The sequence below is a fragment of the Panthera leo genome, chromosome B1 (genome assembly GCF_018350215.1).
Source record: "Panthera leo isolate Ple1 chromosome B1, P.leo_Ple1_pat1.1, whole genome shotgun sequence".
Classification (NCBI taxonomy): Eukaryota; Metazoa; Chordata; class Mammalia; order Carnivora; family Felidae; genus Panthera; species Panthera leo.
This window is the reverse complement of record NC_056682.1, coordinates 169,985,774-170,003,538: the sequence shown is the minus strand read 5'-3', so window position 1 is coordinate 170,003,538 and position 17,765 is coordinate 169,985,774. Positions and strand designations below refer to the sequence as shown.

Here is a 17,765-nt window from a genome sequence, read left to right as displayed (position 1 = left end):
CAGATAACAAGTATTTATGGATATTTGAGACAGTCTTCTTGGCAAGTACATATTCACTCTGATTTTTATCAATCTGTCAGAGCAAAGTAATGTTTTTAACCCACAAATCTAAACACTGGGAAGAGTTTACAGGCCTGTTGTATTATGAATTTATTTAAGTGAGTTAAACTGTCTCGTAGACTATCAACAAATGTTCTTTCAAGGAAAAATAAAACTTTTTCTCTCATTTACATGCTGTCCCATTAAGTAACTACTCCAGGTTATATTCTAAGTTTGCAAAAACTGTATTATTTTACAATAAGAATAGTTCCTATCATTTTTGAAGCATGTCAGTGTATGAAAGTGTGTTGAAGCGTTTACATATCTCCCCTCTTTTTTATATGCATTTATTCACTGAACTCTTCCAATAACTTTACTGGGTTATGGTTTCCATTTTACAGACGAGAATCTTGAGGCTCATCCAAAGTATTTGACTGGTTAAGTGGTAAAGGAAGTCAAAATAAAGCCTTAGTTCCACTATAAGATCATATTTGGACCAGAGGTTCTTGTAATCAGTTCTTAAAAACTAGATTCTACCTAGAACCAGACCACCTGGATTCAAACTTGAACTCTGCCACTTGCCTGCAGAGGACTTTGAGCAAGTTACTTCATCTTTCCCTGCCTCAGTTTCTTCATATGTAAAATCAAGATAATATTAGTACCTGCCTCAGGGGGTTTCATGCCTGGAAGATAGCAAATGTAGAGCTATGCAGTGCGGGTGGTGGTGGTGACTCGTTTGTAAGTTCACCTTTTTACCTTATTTTTCATGTTACACTTTTTTCTCAATGACGCATTTTCCCTTTTCTCTTACATCTAACCAGTTTTGTTTCCATATGTTCCAGCGACATGCAAAATCAATAGAAGGTCACATCACAGAGAAGTAATCATTATTGTTGCTGATTCCTGTGTGATTTTCAACTTTTTTTTTTTTAACGTTTTTATTTATTATTGAGAGACAGACACAGAGCATGAGCAGGGAAGGAGTAGAGAGGGGAGGAGACATAGAATCTGAAGCAGTCTCCAGGCTCTGAGCTGTTAGCAAAGAGCCCGACATGGGGCTCAAACCCACGAACTGTGAGATCATGACCTGAGCTGAAGTCAGTCGCTTAACCAACTGAGCCACCCAGGCGCCCCGATTTTCAACCTTTTTTAAAGGCAATGTACTTATACTTTAGGGTATTACATGCAACTCTGATACTCTGGAAAAGACACACTCTCCCTGAGGAGGGAGGTTTGAGTGGGCAGCGCTTCAGGGAGTTTTTCTGCAAACGGTTTGAAGACAGATGGACTCGTCTCGTTCACTTGTTCACTTCTGTGCTGGTGCTTCTCTTTTCTTCCTTCTTTTCTGTGTTCTGTCCCTTTCTTTACAAATGAAATTAACTTTTTAAAAAAATTTTTAATGTTTATTTTGGAGAGAGACAGAGAGACACAGTGTGAGTGGGGAGAGGGGCAAAGAGAGAGGGAGACACAGAATCTGAAGCAGGTTCCAGGCTCTGAGCTGTCAGCACAGAGCCTGACATAGGGCTCGAACTCACGGACCACGAGATCATGACCCGAGCAGAAGTGGGACACTTAACTGACTGAGCCACCCAGGTGCCCTTAACTTTTTAAAAAATATTTATTTATTTTTGAGAGAGAGTGTGGGAGTGGCAGAGAGAAAAGAGAGGGAGACACAAAATCCCAAGCAGGCTCCACGCTGTCAACACAGACCCCAACGCTGGGCTCAAACTCACAAACTGCAAGATCCTGACCTGAATTACCACTAGGACACTCTGTTGTCTTTTATTTGGTTGTCAAGGGAGTTTTGTTTTGTTTTGTTTTAATCTAAAATGTTTTTTTTTCTCGTGGGATGGGCTTCTCTTTATTTCTCATAATTTTTGGCTCCTTTACCATGTTACAGGAAAAGCCCTCGAGAGAGTTTCCAGGCTGGGCACTTGTCCCCCTGTTCTCCCACCCCTCCTGGCCAATCACCAAACAGGTACAAGAGGTTGGAAAGCCTTTCTGAGGCTGCTTGGTTTTGCCTAGAGCCTGCTGAGCATGATTTCAACCAAATAAGTGCTTGCCAGATGATTTTAAGAGAGTTGTCCATCTACCTCTCTTGCTACACACACACACACACACACACACACACACACACACACACACACACAGACAAGAGGAAAGAATACAGTCGCCATCCGCCTGCAGATTTTCTCAGCCCATGATAGAAAAGGCCAAGTGTATGATGTTGGCACGGATTTGGCCATAGGGCTTTAATTACATTGTGCAGACCTGCAATCTAATAATAAAATCCACTAGACAATTGCTGGGCTCCTCAGCCGGCGCCTCTCCCTCCGAGTTGGCCTGGTCCTTCTAGGCAAGGTCTGCTGATGGCTCTTACAGTGAACCGGGCAGGGGCTAGCTGCGAAACTTCATCCTTCTCTTTACCCCACTCAAGCTCTGTCGTGATTGCTTCTGGACATTAATTGGGCCCCATGATATTCTTAAAAGCTGCCTGAGTTCCCATTCACGGGAGAGACGAATCCGCTGAGTACTCAGATGTTTTCTTTGATTTGGAGATTTCATTTAACTACCGGATAAGAGGGAAATCCTAATAAATAGAGTTTGCTTGGAGCAACTCTTCCTCTTTTCTTTTGTCTTCCTTTCTGTTTCTTCAGCTCCTCTGTACCCTGTTGGCTTTGGAATGAAATGTCAGATTTTTAAATGTCTTGTGTAATTCCAAGAGCTTTCCAGACAGTAGGCATCATTGCAATCGGATCTTAGTCGTGGGAAAGCTGCCTTAGAGGACAGCCCTCTAGTGCTGTCCGCGGGGTCCCATTCTAGTCCGGTGGTGGGCCCTGTGCTAGAGGCTGCAGGGTAGCAGAGATGGGGGAGACTCGGCCCAGGCCCTCCAGCTGCTTACAGTGCACAGAGACAGCTAGTGCCCAGCTCATGGAGGCACAGAGTGTTTGCACTGGAAGAGGTGGTGGGTAGATAAATCCAGTCCTCTCGCTTTAAAAATGAAAGGGAAACCCAAAGTGAGTTCTTTACACCAGATCATAGAACTTGGTGACAAGAGCATAGCGTAGGTCTCGTGTCTGCCTGGTACCTATTGGGACGTATCACAATTGCTTCTCTATTTTTAAACAACCACAACAGTTTTTTTTTCTTTTTCTTTTTTAATTTTTCAATGTTTATTTTTGAGAGAGACAGAGTGCAAACAGGGGAAGGGCAGAGAGAGAGGGAGGGAGACACAGAATCCAAAGGAGGCTCCAGGCTCTGAGCTGTCAGCACAGTCCCCGATGTGGGGCTCAAACCCACAAACTATGAGATCCTGACCTGAGCTGATGCCTCACCAACTGAGCCACCCAGGAGCCCCCCAATCTTTTTTTCTTAATAAATTAAAAGAAATGCCCTAGTGGGCCAATGAGCCAATTATACAACATTTTAAAGCAACACTGAAACCTTAGTGGAGCTAAATTTGATGATCTTTTCAGACTTAAGAAAACCTATGATAAATAACATTGAATCATTTCAAGGCATTTAATCATTGTGGTTGAATAGACACAACATAGACTTCTTAAAACAAATAACTGAAACACACACACACACACACACACACACACACACACACACACACACCCCAAATTCCATACCATCGTGGAAGCCTATTGTATTTAGCAGTTGTTTGCAACTCATCTCTAATGCTTAATTCCTGCTCATTATCAGTTCAGTAATCGCCATTTCATTAATGACATAAACATTTTTAAAATCTGTGGTTTGTTTTTCTTTTTTTTACATGAGGCTACATGTTTGTGTGTTTGACCAACTATTCTAAATGAACATTTTGTTATTACGTATATTTTGAAACCTAGGTCTATCAGCGGGAAGAAGCTGTGCTCGTCCTGTGGGCTCCCTTTGGGTAAAGGAGCTGCAATGATCATTGAGACCCTCCAGCTCTATTTCCACATCCAGTGCTTTCGGGTATGTAAGCACCACTCTCCTCCCCAAGTGCAGCTCCGTGATGTCTTCTGGCATCGTTCTGGGCTGAGAAAGTACCTCCTGGAAACCCTGACATCCTTTGCTTGGAAGGCCAGCCCCTCTAGGTTGTACAGAAGTGCTGTTCTTGGAGCCCATCCTTCAGGATGAAGCCGTCCTCCAGCACATCCCTCTGGGATATCGGGCAAGAAGAAGCAAAACCAATTTGCGCAGTGTCTTTCCAAGACTGTTTTCGTTGCTAAAGAGCATATACTCCAGCAGGAAGCAGAGAAAGCCACCCTGGCAGGACAATGATACCTCTGAATCTGTGAAGGTCATGTGGATTTATTTGGAATATAACATCTTCGCTGCTTCGGACACTCAAGTGACTTAACGTCAAAGGGTTTTTGCCTTGACTTCATGAAAGATGTTTTGTCAATTAAATGGTTAATAGCTAGTTGCAGAATTGTAGGTCTCCGAATATGCCTCTGATGACAGATTGAATATCGCCCCCTCTGAGAAGCCGCCCTGCCCACCAGACTAAGTCAGCTGCCTGTGTTACAGGTCCTTAGAGAGCCTTTCATGGTCCTTGTCTCTCACCTTTTTAAATGTGTAATTATCATCTCCTCAAATAAACTGTCAGCTCCATAAGGGACAGCTCACCACGATTTCCTCTGAACCTGGCAGAGATGGTGTCAGTAAATAGTTTTCAATGAATGAGTTGATAAATACATTGAAAATGAGGAAGTCTACGTTCTAATCCCAGATCCCCCGCTAGAAGGAGGTGCGCTAACCACTTCTAGCTCATTTATTACAAAACTTACAAGTTGTGCTGTATCAGCATTTCCTTTTTGTTTTTCACTCATGGACACAGTTCAAGTTAATATCTAATTTTGAAGCTAAACCCTCAAACTCTAAACAAGAGTCATTTCTTCCTCTTCGTTAATCTAACACGCTTTCTTTTCCCCTCTTGAATTTTGTTCTGTTTCTTTGTTGATAGCTTTTTCAGCTATGAAGTAAACTTGCATGGGTTTAAAATAACTCCCGCTTTACCTATTAGCTCAGAGAAAGTGAGTGAATTACTGATGTTATTTAATAATCTAGCAGTAATTACTGGAAAGTAAGACTTATGGGCAAAACACTACATGGATAGTTAATTAGACTCAATTTATCAGTATTGTCATTGTAAAACGAAGCTAGACAATGTATATCCTAAATTGTCTCAGAGTGTTTTGAGGCTCAAAGAATATACTTTTTAAAATTTCATGACAATGCCAAGATAACATGTTCCAACAACAGTTTGTTCTCAGAGACCTTCTCTGAACTTGAAATAATCCAGATGGCAGAGAGTCTTTGCAGTTTCTTTTTTTTTTTTTTTAATTTTTTTTTTCAACGTTTTTTTTTTTGTATTTATTTTTGGGACAGAGAGAGACAGAGCATGAACGGGGGAGGAGCAGAGAGAGAGGGAGACACAGAATCGGAAACAGGCTCCAGGCTCCAAGCCATCAGCCCAGAGCCTGACGCGGGGCTCGAACTCACGGACCGCGAGATCGTGACCTGGCTGAAGTCGGACGCTTAACCGACTGCGCCACCCAGGCGCCCCGAGTCTTTGCAGTTTCTTAAGGGATTGGAGACTTGCCTTCTTAGCTGTCAAGGCCTTCATTCTAATTATTCACTTCCTGGAGCTGGTCTGACGTTTAAGGCACATCACCTCTTAGATTTATCCCCCAACCCCTGCGAAATCAGAGCTTCTCACGTCATTTGGATGAAGCCTTCCTCTGCCCCTGGTGACCTCAGAGCATGAGTCTGAGGCTGGCCCTCTACTTGGGAGCTGGGTCTTAACGCCCCCCCCCCACACACCCCCGCAAGAGGCTGGCCTTTGAACCAACCCCCATTGCCACTTTCTCTGCTCCAAGCAGTGCAGTTTAGCCCCCAGCCTCCTCCTGCACTCGGGCTGACTTTGCTAAGAGGCGTTCTATTCCCAGCGGGTTTGTTACTCTGGGTGTTACTGCTTTTAGTGTAGAAATGTAAAGTGGAATTGCTGTTTCCTAGTAATCCTGATCCGGTAGAACAGGCCAACAATTCTGGAAAGCGTTTAAAGATTATTCACAGACAAGTGTCAACTGATAATCCATTGGTCGTGGGTTCATCTGTTTGAAGTGGCTGTTCTGTCTTGATTTGGGACCAACCTGACATCACCTACCAGCTTTACAGCCCTGAACAAGTCAGGGAGCCTCTGAACCAGTGTCCTTCTCTGTAAAATACAAGGAGTTAGGATAAATTGCTAGAAGCGTGTTGTGGCTGTAAGTCAGCTCGTGGTGCAGCATCTAACACAACAAATGTGGAGGTTGTACAAGTGATTGTTGTGTATTTGTGGGAACCACAGCTAAGCATTATAAAGAAATGACTTCTCGTACACCTTATAAGTTCTGTTCTTTCTGCCCTACAGTGTGGAATTTGTAAAGGACAGCTTGGAGATGCAGTAAGCGGGACGGATGTTAGGATTCGAAATGGTCTTCTAAATTGTAATGATTGCTACATGCGATCCAGAAGTAAGTACTGGGGTGTGGGGAAGGATGCTTCAAAATGAGTGAGTGCGATCACATGCCTCTTACAGAACCCAATTTAGGAATTCAACCTCCTCGTTGATTGACATACCTACTCTGAGGGTAAGATTTATTAGCATCTAGGTGAAAGAAACAATAATGAAATAATCTCTGTTTACCATTTGTTTCCTACTGGAAGTGACATTTACTGTGTGGGCCAAATTCTTTTTATCCAGAAAAAATGTTTTTATTCATTAGTACACCAGCAGGTAAAAACTGTGGATTGTTTGAGACCTTGCTTGAGCTCACCATAGAGATTTGGGTGAGACAGAAGAAAGATAACAAGGTCTGTGAAACACTCCTCATTTGTAGAGGCATATCTTTAGAAGACCAGCACCATTTGGGATGGTTTAAATGGGAACAGTGGCTCTCCAGTGTTCATCAGATCAAGCACCAACTCCGCAATGTCTGCATTCCCTGCACTCAGGAGTTTCATGACATGATCTGGTTTTGTTCCCAACTGAATTAAAAGCTCCTTTAGAGACAAAATGATGGGTTCTACTTCTCTGTGAATCCCCACCCCACCTTCCTCCAAAACACCTGAGGACACAAACAGAGCTTGACAAATCCGTGCTTCCCTGAAGCTCCTTTGAGCAGCCTGCCCTCTGGTCATGTCTGGGTCTAAAACCATAGAAGGTTCTTGTTGGTTTTGAGGGCACCAGGGGGTGCTGTTGCCCAGCTGCTGTTCAGAAAATTCTGCAAGTAGCCAGTGGCTCGCCTCTGAATCCTCTCTCCATCATAAGTCCTTCTGCCCACAGTCCTTCTGGTGGGCAACCTAGATAGCAGGAGACTTCTAGCAAATTCAGTCAGAAATTCTACCTTTAAGAAAAAAATGGGAGTGAAGAGATGGAGTTTGAAATGCAAGAATCTTTTACCATTTTTCAAAGTAAGTGAAGGGACATTTTTGGTCTTTTTTAACAGGTCTCTAAATCTGCAAGCCTGAAGATTTTAAGGGTACAATTGAAATTAAGTTGTTTTATTGCTATAGATTTACTAAATTCAGAGAGGTATATTCCTATTTTAATAAATAATGGGAAATAAGAATTGGATCAAACCCAGGTGGTTTTGATCTGTGATAAACGTTTGACTTAAAATCAAAACAGTTCCAACTTTGAGCTTCTGCCCTCAAACTGAACTATTTATACCACATATTATATAGAGATATTAATTTTAAGCTTTTTAAAAATGTATATTTATTTTTGAGAGAGAGAGTGCAACCAGGGGAGGGGCAGAGAGGGAGAGAGAGAGAATCCCAAGCAGGTTCCATGCTGTCAGCACAGGGCCTGACATGGGGCTTGAACCCACAAACCATGAGAGCATGACCTGAGGTGAAATAAAAAGCCAGACACTTAACTGACTAAGCCACCCAGGTGCCCCTAGAGAAAGTAATTGTATATAATATATCATTTATATAATATATAATATTGATATAAGATACAATATTGATATAATGCATAATATTGAATTTAATTTTATATTATGTATTATTCACATATGATATATATTAATCTTGAAAAATCTTGAAAAAGAGCTGAAGTCCATAAAATGATCAACAAAAAAACCAGTATACTGTGTATAATCTGTAAGTATACATATATATATAATATACTAGTAATTAAATATATTTATTTAAACTGTATTTTTGTTTGTTTTGTTTTTATACATTAGAATGGAGAACTAAATGCTTTCCTCCCAGATTTCAAAGTGATTTTTCCAATCCCCTTCCGTAAATTCCATACATTTTTCTCAACCTCTGTGAACCAGATGAATGTGAACCATAGAACCAGAAGAGGGCAATGTTAGGTTGAAGGACTGTTGAGCCAGATTTTAAACGTAGTGTAAATGTGAATTTCTTTCATAATTTAAAGTGCTTGAAGGATGTCAGCAGAGAACAAACCTGAACCTACCTCTGGGTGACAGTGACCTGTTTTCATCCAGGTTTTTATTTTGATTGAGACATTGGGTGACTCATTGTCATTTCTTTTGGAAACTAGGTTTTTGGATCTAGGCCAGCAATTTTTTTCTTGTGTATCTATAAAAAAATTTAACTGCTTTTAATTCCAAATCTAAAGACAAGAACCATGGAGTTGGAATAGTCTATAATTTGTAATAGTCTGGTAAGATGAAAAATTAAAAAGTGATTGGAGGCAGACTAACAGGATTTTTTTGGTTTATTTTATATTTATAATTAATATTTTCCCAGGATTGTTTTTCTTTGGATACTAAGAAGAAAGCAAGAATGCTCATCACTTCCCTGCCTAGATCACTTCTATAGACATTCAAAAGAAAAAGTAAATAAAATTATGAATGGCATAAGATTAGAAAACTGGGTTGTTTAAAAAGATACCAAATTAAAAGTGAAAGTCTCCAAAATTAACCACTGTGAGAGAGGGACAGAGTGTACGTTTATATATGTGTACCCACACACATACACACAGATGCATATGTGTGCAATACGTCTACCTACACACGTATTGTTTTCACAAAGCTAATCGCATAGTCAAATGTTCTGTTCATTTTGTGGCTCTTGTTTTTAACTTAATGATACATTAAGGCAGTTTTTTCATATAACATTCTTTCTCCACATTCTTTTCAAAGGCTTTTTAATTCCTGAATACCATCCCATTGTATGGACTTACCATAATTTAAAACTAATTCTCCATGAATGGGTGCTTTGGTTGTTTCCAGTTTTTAGATATTTTTGTAAAGGCTCCAGTGAACATCCGTGTATATATGTCTTCATGAACAGTTGAAAGCCTATCTGTAGGGTAGATTCTGAGCCATGGGACCGCCAACCATCATGTGCTTTTAAAATTTTCAGGCAACGTGTCCCATTATCTTCCAGAAAAGTGCACTTTCCCTGCAAAGTGTATGAGAGAGCCTCTTTCTCTCTCCATGCTGTGTCGCTTCTGGATATCATCAAACTTTTTAAATTTCCACTCTGTTATGTTAGAAAGAGAAAACCTCATTGCTTTGATCTGTATGTCTTTTAACTATAAGTGAATTTGAGCATCTCTTCCTGTGTTTATTGACCATTTATATTTCTTTTTTGCTATAAAAAATTTATCTTTCTTCTCTACCTTTTACCCATTGTTCTATTGACACTTGATCTGAATGACTTGATCTTTGTATATTAAGGAAATTTTCAGGGCACCTGGGTGGCTCAGTCAGTTGAGCATCCAACTTCGGGCTCAGGTCATGTCTTCCCGGTTCATGAGTTCAAGCCCCATGTAGAGCTCTGTGCTGACAGCTCAGAGGCTGGAACCTGCTTCGGATTCTGTGTCTCCCTCTCTCTCTGTTCCTCCCGGATTTGTGCTCTGTCTCTCTCTCTGTCTTTCTCTCTCAAAAATAAACATTAAAAAAAATTTTTTAAAGAAATTTTCCCTTTATATTTGCTGCTTATTGCAGTTGTCATTGGTCTTTCCACTTTGTGAACTTTTTTCATAGAAAAGATTTTCACTTAAGGTAATTAAACATATCGTTAGTTAGTTAGTTAGTTAGTTAGTTAGTTAGTTAGTTAGTTTTTGGATTCTGGGTTTTGCTTCCTATTTAGAAGAACTTTCACCACTCCAAGGGTTTAGCTGAGATTTCTCCTAGAATTGTTATTTTCTTTTTCACATATAAGTATACAATCATCAGAAATGTATCTTAGGATAAGAAATGAGATAGATATCCAGACTTATTTTATTCCCAGTTAAAAGTCGTGCAAATATGATATAATAATCCCTTTCGTTCTCACCAATTTGAAATGCCAGCTTTCTCATAAACTAAGTTCCCATAAATATTTGGATCTATTTCTGGATGTTTTATTATGTCTTACTAACTTATTTTCTCATATTGTACAGTTTTAATTATTATAGCTTCATAATATGTTTTAATACTGAGTAATAATGGCCACTTTGTCTCCAATTATTCTTTCCAATTTTTCCTAACTCTTCTCTCATGTTTATTTTTCCAGATAAATAGTAATAGTATTTTGGGCTAAACTTTACTCAGCACATGACAGGGACAATGACCAGCATACCTGAGCATAGCCCTTACTTCTCTTTTGGTGTCAGAAGAAGAAAAATATAGCTTAAGAGTGAATAGTAGAGGAGGTAATAACTGGCTTGAGAAGTATAAATACACTTGAATTGGTTGAGTATATCCCAGATGCAATAAAAAGAGGCAGAATGGAAAGAAATGGCTAAAAATCATTTTTCTTTCTTTTTTATTTGATTTTGATCTGAGTTGCAAATAGGGGAGATGGGTAGATGTGAGAGGTGGTTTACATCATAGGCATTCTAAGTGAAACAAAATAATTTCATTGTGTGGAATAATAAAACCTGAATATATAATCCTATTTTCTTCAAGTAACTAGTCACATTTAAATGAAATTTTTCTCTTGGAGGGGAAAAACAGCATAACAGCATATTAAAATGCAATTCCTAAAAGCAATGTAAACAGTTTTTAAGTTCATATGTAAATGGGAATGGAAGTGCAAAACAAATTACCTGTCACAAATCAAGCCATCACGTCACGTGGTTAACTTGTGCCATTTGTGCTTGGGTGTTGGATGACTGTGCCTCTGTGGCTGTTCCATCATTTACTCTGGTGAAATGCATTTAAAACAAAATCCCCGGGGTCTTTTCCAGTGTCACGATCGCCTCATTACAACTGTGGCGCCTAAAATGAAGGAGAAACTTTGTGAAGGTTTCAGCAGGAAATATGGAACCCAAGCCATCCTTCACCAGATAAAATACAAGATGTGCATTAAATTTTTTCTGCCCTATTAAATTTGAATTTCAGATAAACAATGACCTTTTTTTTTTAGTACGTGTGTGTCCCAAATATTGCACGGTCAGGATTTAGCACAAATATCTCTCAACTGTCACATGGGATATACTTACACTAAAACAATATTTGTTGTTTACCTGAAATTCAAATTTTATGGGGCGTTCCGTATTTTTATTTACTCAATCTAGCAATCCTATTTATAAAAGTTCACATGTAGATCAGATGCTACAGATGTTCAATGTTTTTATTCTTAGAGAAACCAAAACCTAAAGAAACAGAGAAGAGAGGTTATTTTCTTGCTTATTTGCCCCAGAAGACAATGTAGAAAACTTGATGAAGATCATCTGATTTAGGATGTTAAGTTCTGGGATGGGACTCAAGAAGGGCATTTCTCACAAGCTCAGGTGATGTTAATACTGCTTTTCCTGGGGCCACACTTTGAGTAGCAGAGTGAGACAAGATTCCCCTCCTAGAGAGAAGAGATTTGGGCATAGGTCATTCCTAATACTGGAAATGTCTAAATGTTCTGAGGCAAGACGCGTGGAGTCCTTTAACCAAATGTTACTCTGTGTTCTTTGTCACAGGTGCTGGCCAGCCCACAACATTGTGACGTGGTTTTCAAGCTTCCGGATGACTCACCGTTTCTTTATTGAGAGTGTCCCCTGGCAACCGTTTAACAAAATCCCAAGTGCAGGGGCTTCTCGGCATTTATCTAATTTTTGAAAGGCTATTCCTAAAGGTGGTATCTGTTCTTTTGTAGCACAGTGTTTGTGTTCTTCCGGTTTTTGTTTTGGTTTTGGTTTCGATTTTGATTTTGTTTTGGTTTTGCATTTGCACAGAATATACAAAAGAATACTGAACTGTAATGATCCTGTAGTTCACAAAAAGATCTCAGCATGGGCCACCAGGCTTATGGTTTCAAATGTGTTCATTCTCTTCTCTGAGAATTAATGAGGTAAATGATACAATATACCTGTTTTATTTTAGTCTTTCTAGGAATCAAACACTTCATGTTTACAGAATGGAGCTGCAGAAAGTGCAAGGCATGCCAATTTTGAGATACGTGCTCTTCTAAGACAGAAGCATACGATTCATGCATTTCGGAAACTAAAAATCACATCATATAGCTCTGAGCTATAACTTGTTTTTAACGCAGAGACGCTAGTCTGATAATGTATACTGTAATCCTGAACCATTTGTTACTTACCTTTTGAGGTAGAAGTCATACCAATAAATTATTGCACCGTTAGTGTTAGATTTTGTGTGCTTTGGAAGTTACGTCATTAATATAGGCTGGTCTATATTAGATAAAGAGAACCCTCCCAATATCGGCTAGACATACACTCTGGGACATTGCCCAAGGGTAGGAAGAAACCATAGGGAAATATCTCAGTCCTCATTTCCAAAGTCATCACCAAAATCTGTGAGGAAGTTTAATCTTGAGAAGAGTGGTGGGCCAGTGATAGCCGTGAGAGCTTCGTTGCCGGCTTCTCTTCAGGCTGTAGATTGACTAAGAGACTCAATAGGGGGCATACGGAAGCTGTCATCAAGATCAGTCTGTCGTTAGGTGTGGCCACTGCGCACCCTTGCCTGCAAGTTCTCCTTGAGGGCCTGGAGCACAGGTGTCTAAAGAAAAGCATTAAGTCCCTCCTGGTAGGATCCGATGACATATGTTGTGATAAGCCACTGACGTGTGATCAGCAAGAACCTACAGTTCACATCGTGCCCCACCCACTGCAGTGGACGTCTGGTCTCTTCCATTCTCCTTTATCACCAACTCTCTTTACTATCGAGAATTCTGGACCTTGCTCCTGGAGACGTTTAGAGAGGAACTCTTGTGGAGAGCTGGTTTACTTTTTGCCCTGTGTGATGAGTTTCAGCTGGCCAAGAAAGGAATCAAGTTACTAAAAAGCATCACGTTTTAGATCTCCAGGCTGTTTTCTTTAAGACTGGGGAAAGGGGAACTATTTATTCTGCCTTAAAATGATGGCAAATAAGTGAGGATGATATTTTGTGAATGTAGACTATGGATATACTCCTAATAGGTTAATGTAGTCATAAAAAGAGATCAAGTAGCTGTTTTTCTGTTGTGTAAGCAATAATTTTTTTCTGTGTCTTATTTGGTATGGCTAGCAATTATTTATTTACATGCTAGACTGTTCTCTGCATGCGGGTTCCATGTAAGTGCAGAAATTTCCTCAGCCACTGGAGGTATTTTGACCATTTTGTCATTTGGATGAGCTGTTGTTAGATTGAAATTTATACATCATTTCATTAAAAAATTGTGCCTTATAAAATGCAAAGCTGTTGCACATAGTCAGTGATGAATTATGGATGCAGTACATTGCGGAGATGAAGTCACTTCCAAGTCACCAAGACTTCCCATGGAGGTGTTTGCTGTCTTACAGGAAAAAAGAAAAAGAAAAGAAAAAAAAAAAAGAAAAGAAAAAGAAAAATAGAAAAAAAATTAAAAAGTAAAAAGTTTTGAAAATGTACAGATTAAGTTCAATATTTTGATTAACCACCTGCATGTTTTATTAAATATTTTGATAATGTGGATGTTTACACTTTGCATGATATTAGCAGAGTACTTTACCACAAGTAATGCACAAAACATGTACAATATGATCATTCATAACCAATTTTTATAGAATACTTTTTACATGTGGAACTCATCCGTTATGTAAGGATTATATGAATATTGCACATTCTCTTCTGGTTTCACAAACCCATTTATACATATTTCTTAGTGAGACTCATTGTACATGTATTGAAGCCTGAATCGAGTCAAGAAAAATAAAGCCCCATTCTCCCAACTGCGAAATGTGCTTTCCCATAATGAACAATAGTCACCAGCACAGAATAATCTCCAACATTTTCTAAATTCTAATTGCCAACTGTTTCTATTTATATTTGATTTAGATTTCATTTGGAGTCTGTTACATGGCAGCTTGGGCAGACTAGATCTTGTTTTTTCCAATGCAGCATAATGAGTATGATCTATTTCTTTTCAAATAATCTTTGAGATCCCAGGGAAAAAAAAAATGCTCTGCTCCGTTGAGCTACAATGTAAATGTGTTCGTTTAAAAAACAGATGAGGCAAGTGAGTGATTTATTGTTCCTGAGGAAATAGATCTGATTTTTTCCCCTCATACTCCAAAAGCTAGTCCTTTCTCTTCCTTAAGGAAAAATGGGTCACTCTTTGTTTTTCACTAGCAAATTTTCATGTCATTTCCCCATTCTTCCTATGTAGTGTTATTAATGCAATACATAATATAGTTATCTATACACAATGTAAGACTTAACAGACTGAAACGATCCACCTCATGTGTGAGTCCGTCCAAAAGATGTTACTGTTCTGGGTGGACCAATGTTCTATATCAGTTATACTAACCTTCATTTAAAATATTTATTCTAAAATGCCTCTGAGAAATAGTAAAAAAAAAAAATTAAAAGTTGTCTAAAATGCAACAGCTTTTATAGTAAATGTACATTTATAAATAAAATACTCAAATCAACTTTGTATTCCATTAATTTGGAGGGGGGTTGAGGGGTCAGCTTTCATACTTGGGGAAGAGAGAATCAAGCCCCCCGCCCCCCCGCGCTCTCTGGTAGCTTTTGGTCCAGGGTTATATGGTCAGATGATGGCAATGATACATATTTGCATATGCATCTTGATGCGTTTTTGAGGTCAACTATTGAAGGCAAGTCAAACTTAGCAGCTGGTTGTAGGAGTCACTAAGGAAGTGCCTTGCACTGAAGGATTCAGACTCCTTAAAATGAGACACACAATTACCAGGAGAGACCATGCAAATGCCAGTGGAGATTATCTGAAGCAACCAAATGATGGTCAATTTCCAGCACTGGCTAGAGAGAACCAAGCCAACGCCTTAAAGTGGCTAGATTCTGCCACTGTCCTCAGCACTTCTCCAATGTTCCCTCTCACTGTATACAGTCATTTTACTGAGGGCTTTTTTTCTCTGTTGAACCAGGAAATATTCTGCTCAACAGTGGCTTCCAGCTGATGCTGTGAACTTTCCAAAGTACACATGTATCTTGCCTGGCCCTCTGTTCCAGATTTGTAAGGACAGGAAAGTGTGCATACTTAACGATAGGCAAGTAAATTCTGTGAAAGTCCCCATTGCTCTAAAATGCAGCGTTCTGACTGCCACCACCAGTCGTATTCTGATTCTTTTTGCAAAGTTTGGTAGGCAGTTAGCAGTTGCTACTGTTTCCATAGATAAGTGAATCCTTTCCCTTTCATAAGAAACTTTCACTTGCTATCAGAGTGGTGTCATATATCCGTTGTTATTTAAATGAGAGTCCATTCGGCTACAATGCATTTCAAAACAAAGACAAGATTGTTCTTACAACATGTGATCTCTAAAGAATGTCTTTATTAAAAGAATAACATTCTACCTCAGATATGCTGAACTAGCTTTCTTTCCATTGACTTTCTTCAAGATGTAAGGACTTCCTCTTAGGGTCCTGATCTAGACCCCAAAGGATCCCTCCCCAACCTTTGGCATTCCCTAAGTCAGGGGCTACAAACTCAAGTGACCACAGGGACCAGTTATGCACCGTAAATAGGAACCAAAAGTGGATGTTACTGCGTGGTGTGGACTACAGCCAACTGACAAATGAACAGTTCTGCCTAAAGAAAGAGGCAGCTGCCGGGACACCAAGCAATTGTTTTCCTATGAAATCTCCAGCTTTTTCAATGTTGACAACAATTCAAAACATTTTGCAACATATACCAACCACAAAACACATCTGCAGGTCTAAGTTTGTTCTCAGGCCACCAGTTTGCAACCAATGACATCTTCTCTTTGCTTATCTATCTGCTACTACTAATTTGCTCTCCTACATGTCATTTCCTTTGACAAACATATCAAGAAATGCCTAAGCAAAATATTTACTTGCAGAGTTTCTTGAGTCATTCCGAGAAGGAAACTAATGAGTCATCAATCAGCTGGGTGTCTTGCTACAACTCATACCACTTTGGGGCAGCATTACTTGTGTGTTGTCACCAAAGATTGCTATTTTCTAAACACCCACGTGCAGTGTTTTGCCGAACCATGCCCTTCCCCTTAATAGTTTGCTCCTTTCTTCTGAGTGACTCAAAAGGACAGCAAAGTGTGTACATGACAAAGTAGAATTTTTTCCTAAACTACTTTTTTTTAAAGTTTATGTATTTATTGGCGGGGGGGGGGGGGGGGGGGGGAGGGCAGAGAGAGAAAGGGAGACAGAATCCCAAGCAGGCTCCATGCTGTCAGCACAGTCCTATGCGGGGGCTCGATCTTGCAAACCATCAGATCATGACCCGAGCCGAAATCAAGAGATGGACGCTTAACCGACTGAGCCACCCAGGCGCCGCCCCTTTCCTCAAGTTCTTAAGCATCGTTTCGTCAAATGTAGTTTTGCCAGCATTGTTTTATCAAAAAGCATTTTTGGCATGTGAGAATATACCCCTATTTTATAGATGAGAAATGGAGGTGTAAGAGGAATAAGTGACTTATTCTGGATGTGTAGAAGATTTTATATCATTGTGTATTTCACCAGCTGTCCCCAGTCCGGGTGATTTAAGTTCACCTCCTACCCGACTGTGCCTGGCTCTTGTGTCTGGGATCTCACGTGAGACCAACTAGGAGGACTTCTGAGCACAGGTGGAATTTGGCAGAATTTAATCTACATTCAAATGGAGAGGAGAACATTGTTTTTATAGTAAATATGCGCTTAGAAAATTTTCAGAGGGACCTGGAATTCCATTTTTATCCCCTAGGGTTTGATCTCTTTCTCTGAGAAGAGAGAATAAATCTGGCCCTTGTGACTTGACCTTGGGTATCTTGGTGTTTGGTGGAGTGGAGGCTAAAGAGTCTCTTCAGCCATTCACACTCCTGGCCAAAGCCCCAAAGGCCTCTACCCTGACACACAACACCTCCAAACCCTCTCTACCCTCCCCAAGTCTGCTTTCCAGAGCTGGGAAAAACACGTTTGTCCAGCCCAACCTTTGTTTCACAACTGGATCTCCACTTTCTCAACCAGCCCAACCTTTGTTTCACAACTGGATCTCCACTTTCTCAAATTCAACAGCAAGGGCCTAAACAAAGGAAGGGCCTCTTTCTAACCACTCGGGTGGGGAGATGATCCTGAAGGCACACCGTGTTGATTCCTCTATCACAATATTACTTCCCTGCTTACAGATTCACTGATACATTTAATCAAGGCATTCCATTTTTTCAGCAGGAAAAAAGTCTATTTTCTTCACTGTCCACCAAAGGAGACAGAGAATTATTTCAGTGGGTCCCATTGGTTTAGAAAATACTGTGGCTAGAAAGTGACCAAAGTACATCTCTAGAAAGTCCCATCAAACATTTTGTCAAGCAC

At 39.9% G+C, this 17,765-nt stretch overlaps 1 protein-coding gene across 16 annotated transcripts in view; it reads left to right on the top strand.

Annotated features, from left to right (window-relative positions):
- The window catches only part of LIMCH1 (LIM and calponin homology domains 1), a 326,428-nt gene extending 311,532 nt beyond the window's left edge, over positions 1-14,896 (top strand). For 11 of the 16 annotated variants that reach the window (XM_042936513.1, XM_042936500.1, XM_042936499.1 and 8 more), the window contains 4 exons: positions 1,940-2,017; positions 3,894-4,002; positions 6,446-6,548; positions 11,963-14,896. In XM_042936513.1, the coding sequence (XP_042792447.1) occupies positions 1,940-2,017; positions 3,894-4,002; positions 6,446-6,548; positions 11,963-11,988 (316 nt within the window). In that variant the 3' untranslated portion in view covers positions 11,989-14,896. The remainder of the gene's footprint in view (positions 1-1,939; positions 2,018-3,893; positions 4,003-6,445; positions 6,549-11,962) is intronic. The other 5 variants (XM_042936502.1, XM_042936509.1, XM_042936512.1 and 2 more) reach the window with 1 other exon arrangement.
- Positions 14,897-17,765: the final 2,869 nt, after the last annotated feature.